Source organism: Oratosquilla oratoria, chromosome 44 (assembly GCF_046742065.1).
Source record: "Oratosquilla oratoria isolate Oo_2021 chromosome 44, ASM4674206v1, whole genome shotgun sequence".
Classification (NCBI taxonomy): domain Eukaryota; kingdom Metazoa; phylum Arthropoda; class Malacostraca; order Stomatopoda; family Squillidae; genus Oratosquilla; species Oratosquilla oratoria.
Genome location: NC_134820.1, coordinates 11,274,530 through 11,280,529, shown reverse-complemented (window position 1 = coordinate 11,280,529; position 6,000 = coordinate 11,274,530). Strand labels below are relative to the sequence as shown.

General features: G+C 41.5%; 1 protein-coding gene across 2 annotated transcripts in view; it reads right to left on the bottom strand.

The window, feature by feature from the left end:
• Positions 1 to 327: 327 nt before the first annotated feature.
• Positions 328 to 6,000, bottom strand: part of LOC143022169 (double-stranded RNA-specific editase 1-like) — a 42,001-nt gene continuing 36,328 nt past the window's right edge. For both annotated transcript variants that reach the window (XM_076180270.1, XM_076180268.1), the window contains exon 8: positions 328 to 1,422. In XM_076180270.1, the coding sequence (XP_076036385.1) occupies positions 1,331 to 1,422 (92 nt within the window). In that variant the 3' untranslated portion in view covers positions 328 to 1,330. The remainder of the gene's footprint in view (positions 1,423 to 6,000) is intronic.

Below are 6,000 nucleotides of genomic sequence, written 5' to 3'. Positions count from 1 at the left end.
GGTGGCAGGATTCGAACTGCCCTCACCTCGACCTTCACCACAAGTAAAGACGCCCTAACCCGATCAGCCAGCGAGATTCCAGGTGGGGTAGGTGTATGCTTTAAATCTGCTACCTCCCTTATACAGGAGAAGTCCTTGGTACATAGATAGATAGCCAGCCAAGGCATACATCCACCCCCACTCATCAACAAAGATTTCCATGTTCTCTGCAAAGATCTGGAACTCCGGTTTTTCATGTGTGAAACAAGAATGCTAGGCTTGAGCTACCAGGATCAATCCCTATTGTTTTCAGAGAAAAGAGAAATGGGGTTGATAATTCAAAGTCTATTTAATTTTTTACATATATTGTAAATTTTGTTAAAATTTCATATAAACAATAAAAAACTGAAATATTGCATGTAGTTACAATTTCTCTGGATCCTACAACATATAATAATGCCATGTTCATTTGGTTTCGCACGCTTAAACACAAATCATGCCATTGATTTAATACTCTACAAAACAAAAGCATGACGAGGTTTCTTAAACAGCACACATTCAATCCACTGCATTTAATACAACATATTTCAGTGCACAAGTGTATAAATTCTGCACTTTCAACTAAAATAGCTAATACACAAAAAATAAATTAATAACAGGGAGGGAGAGTGAAGCAAAAGAATAAGATTAAAAGGAGGTATGAGGTGGAATAGGAAGCAGGAAGGCGAATGCAATGAAGGAAGATCAAAAAGGACAAGAATGCAAAATGAGGAGGCACATGAGAAGAATGAAGTACATGACTAAGAACAGAAGTAGAACTAGCAGTACTAATGAGCATCTGGTGAAACATTCACACAGACTAAGATCTAGGGTGAGCTAGCCAAAGTCCGCGCAGGCAATAAATTTTCAAAAGGTGAATAACCTTACAAATACTGCAAACATAATGACATTTTATTTTTTTCTTAAGTCTAAAAAGAAGTAAGCTTCTCTGTCTACATTTGTTGCACTTTAATTAACATCTTGTCATATCTATGCTGAAGACAGAAAGGATGACAAAATATCAATTTTGTCTAAAATATCCTGCACATGCCTGAACTGAGTACACACTACTTTGAAATCTTTCTGTTGAAAGAATGCAATATTTGAAGACATCTACTACACACACTGGTACACAAATAAGGTATGCACCCTAGGCAACAATTACAACTGTAACTTCATTTTCATTAATATATTATTCTGAAATAAGCTGAATAATGAGAAATATTGCACATGAACAACTGCTCATGCTGCCTTGCAAAATATGAAGCTCTTGGATCCCACAAGCGAGCCCAGCACTTAAACAGCACTCTCCTCAAGTGGGTACTTCAAAAGTTGATTCAACACCATAGAGCCATTTTATGGCTTCCTTGGCCAGAGCAAGTTTGGCTTTTTTGGCATTTGTACCTGAAAAAGAGAAAGCATATTTTACCTCTCATTAAGAACACTTCAAAATCACTATGTTTAACTAGTAAAGCACTTAACTGGCTTGGTAGAGGAGAGGAAAATCTTCACCCCTCTCATTCCCCTTACACTAGTTTGTTCCACTCCTTTCTGTTTAAGCCACACAAAGCTCCATACATAGGTATACATGCATATATCAATAAACACTCCCCAAAAGATTAACAAATTCCTTAATACCTTAAATTCCCCCAGAACCAACCCTGAAGAAAAATGCCTTACAAGGCAGGTAAGAATGACACTTGCATGCTTTTGTTCAAGTCACCATCCTTCACTAAAACTACCAACACAGAACCCACCTATGGATCCACAATAATAGAAGACACAAAATACCTAATACTTCACCATCCAGCACTTACTCCCTACGGACATAACAAGATATCTTCACTGATTGACTTATCGGCCAAACCTGTGGCTATAGTTGTGGAATGCAGCTACAACAGGACGTTTTGGCAACACATACAACACAAACACTGCACAGATAATGACATAGTTGGTCTCCTACTACCATCACATAGATATACATGATAGTGTGTAAGAAGGTAATATTCTATTCCTATAACCTCATTTATCCATGCAACTTCAAGAGCCTCACTAATCTGCACTGTCAGAGCTCAAATAGTCAACTTTTACATGAAACTTATCCCATAATAGCCAGCTACCTGGGGGCTGCAGGTCTCCTGCACCAGAGAACCAGTCCATTTCTGTTGCACTTCTATCATGGGAAAGGTAATTGCTATTGGGTATACATTCTTCACCAACTTGTCACCCATGTACATTTTTGTTTACCTGACATCCTGACCATCAGCTCTTTCAATTTTACTTTATCCTATCTAACTTTTCCTTGATCTACCTGATCCATTGACCAGATAAGGGATTGCACCTCCTTCCGGAGGTGGGGATGGGAGATAACTGGAGCTTCTCTATGGTTATTTGTCTTCTCTTGGTTAGTGATGCTTCTTACAGACATAAGAATAAATAGAATGCAGGCGTTCCTCTCAGAAATCATCAGTAACACTTCTCACTCCAGACAACAATGAATCAAGGAATCCTTCATTCAATAGTAAAATAGAGTGGCTATACCCTTCCACTGAAAAAGAACTGGAAAATTCCGGTGCTCATTTCAGTTTTTTATTGTTTCTGGGGTATTGGCTGCATGTTATTGTGGCAAAGTGGCATGCAGATGATACTTTAGGGTCTATGGCCCAGAGCCACACATCATTTTGGCTGTAATAAGAGGAAAACTCTGTTCATAAGAAATGATGACACTTTTATACTACGACTGTCCCCCAACCCCTTGTTACTGTTCTGTACAATTTCTCTGAATATTCATTTCCTTTTTCGCCTACCTTCCCTGTGGTGGGGGAAAAGAATACTGCCATCAAGTATTTCCATTTGGATCATAAGAGGCAAGAAGAAAGGGAAGGGGATTGGGACTAGGCATCCTTTTCCTTGTAGCCCCACAGGGGACATTCCTAAAAGAAAAAGCAAAGGCATAAGAGGGTCTGGGACCAGCACCCTAAGGTTTGGGTCTTTTAATGTGCGTGGATGTGGTACAGATGAGAGTAAAAGGGAAGAGATAGGTAGTATGTTTGTAAGAAGAAAGATGGATGTGTTGGCTTTGAGTGAAACTAAGCTGAAAGGGAAGGGCGAGTGTAAGTTTGGGAGTGTTATCAGGAGTGAAGAGGTGGCTATACTAGTAAGTGAAGAGATAGGTAAACGTGTAGTGGAGTGGAAGGAGGTTTCCTCAAGGATAACGTGGATGGAGGTGAAACTGGGAAAGGAGATGTGGGTTTTTGTAAGTGCATATGGGCCTGGTAGTGAGAAGAGTGTAGAAGAAAGGGAGGCTTTTTGGACAGATTTAAATGAGTGCATAGAGGATTTAGGGAGAAATATCAATGTAATAGTACTGGGAGACCTTAATGCTAGGGTAGGAAATGATCCAATTGATAGAGTGGTTGGGAAATGTGGAGTTCCAGGAAAGAATCATAGTGGAGAGTTGATGATGGAAATGTCTCTAGAAAGAGAGTTGATGATAGCAAATACAGTGTTTCGGAAGAAAGTCAAGCATAAGTACACATGGGAGAGGGTGGTGGAGGGAAGGGTGGTAGACAGAGCGTTGATGGACTATGTCGGGGTAAATAGGATTAAGATAGGAAGAGTTAAGGATGTACATGTGCTAAGGGGAGAGGGTGGGGGAATATCAGATCATTTTTTGGTGGAAGGTAAGTTGAGAGTGGAGGATAGATGGAGAAAGAGGAAAGGGACAAAAGGTAGGGAGGTGCTTAGAGTGAACTCGTTAAATGAAAAGGAAAAGGAGAAGGAGTACAAGAAGCAACTGAAGGAGTAGTGGGAGGGAGTGAAGGATAGAGTAGAGCTAGGTGTGGAGGAGGAATGGGGATGTTTCAAGGAGGGAGTCACAGAGTGTGCAAAGATGGTGTGTGGAACAAGAAGGACAGGAGGAAATAGAAGAAAGGGTAGTGAATGGTGGGATGAGGAAACAAAGAAGGTTGTAGAAGAGAAGAAGCAAGCTTTCACAGATTGGTTACAAAATAGGATGAGGGAGTCATATGAGAGGTACAAAGAAAAGAGAAGTAAAGCAAAAGGTAAAGGAGGCAAAGAGGAGAGCAGATGTGAAGTGGGGTAAGAGTATGACAGAAAATTTTGAAAGTAATAAAAAGATGTTTTGGAAAGAAATTAAGAGAGGAAGAGGAGGCGAATCAAGTAGAGAAGAAAAGGTAAAAGGTGCAGATGGAGAGATGATAATGGAGAAGGCAGTAAGGGGAAGATGGGCAGAATATTTTAGGGAGTTGCTAAATGTGAAGGAGGATAGGGAGGGAAAGATAGCTGCAGTGGGAAATGCTAAGAAAATGACCGTGGTGAGTGAGAAAAATGGAGGAGAAATAAGGATGGATGAAGTGAAAGCAGTTGTTAAGATGATGAAAGCAGGTAAGGGACCTGGTCTGGATGGATGCCATGCAGAATGTCTAAAAAAAGGAGGTACAGTGATGGTGGACTGGCTGGTGACATTATTTAATGTTTGCTGGAGAGAGGGTAGAGTGCCAGAGGACTGGAGGAGTGCCTGTATAGTTCCACTTTACAAGGAAAAAGGGGACAAGTGTGAATGTAGTAGTTTCAGAGGGATTAGCTTGTTAAGTGTAATTGGGAAGGCTTATGGGAGGATCTTGATTGAGAGGATTAGGAGAGGAACAGAGGGAGTAATTGGTGAGGAACAGTGTGGATTTAGGACAGGTAGAGGTTGTGTAGATCAGATTTTTGTGGTAAGACAGATATGTGAGAAAGCTATAGGAAAGGGGAAGGATGTTTTTTGGGCCTTTATGGATCTGGAAAAGGCTTACGATAGGGTAGACAGAAAGGCACTGTGGGAGGTTTTGCGGATATACGGGATAGGAGGAAAGCTTCTAGGAGCTGTCAAGAGTTTTTATGAGAGTAGTAGAGCTTGTGTCAGAATTAGAAATGGAGAGAGTGAGTGGTTCAAGGTAAAGGTGGGACTTCGTCAAGGATGCGTTATGTCGCCCTGGCTGTTCAACTTATACATGGATGGGGTAGTGCGAGAGGTAAATGCAAGGGTAGTGGGTCAGGGATTGGAGATGGCTAAAGAAAATGGAGAAAAGTGGGAGGTGAGCCAGCTGTTCTTTGCGGACGACACTGCGCTTGTGGCAGGATCGGAGGAGGGATTGAGGAAGTTGGTGACAGAGTTTGGGAGAGTGTGTGACAAGAAAGCTGAAGATAAATGTGGGTAAAAGTAAGGTGATGAGATGTACAAGGGGTGAAAGTGAGCATTAACCACTTCCATACAGTGATGCCTACGTAGGCGTCATGAGGAGCAAGTGGGTACGCGATGATGCCGACTTCGGCGTCTTGATTATATCTATTGTAGTCATACCTACGTAACCTCGATTCCCTCTAAACTGGCTTCATCATATTTTCTATGGTTATCAAAATTCACGGGTGAAAGAGAACGAACGATTGAGCACTGACTTTATTTTTTATAATGCGATTATTATGACGCAACATCGCACGTCCGCCAGCTAATGCTGCCAGACGTGCGATGAGCCCCGGAGTGAAGAGGTTAAGGGAGAGCGACTGGAGGAAGTGGATAGTTTTAGATACTTGGGTGCAAATGTGGCAGGAAAAGGTGGAGTGAAGGTGGAGGTAGAATGTAGATTGAGAGAAGCGAGTAAATGCTTTGGTGGATTAAAAAGTGTAATGAGGAATAGACATTTGGGAATGGATGCTTAGAGGAGACTATATGAAGGAGTGATTGTGCCAACAGCACTGTATGGGGCAGAAACATGGAACATAAGAGAGGAAGAGAGAAGGAGTTTGAATGTGTTTGAGATGAGGTGTCTGAGAAGTATGATGGGGGTTACTAGGCTAGATAGAGTTAGAAATGAGGAGGTGAGGAGGAGAACAGGGGTGGAAAGGAGGTTGGGAGATAGGGTTGATGAAAGAGTATTAGGATGGTTTGGACACATGGAAAGAATGAGTGAAGAAAGACTA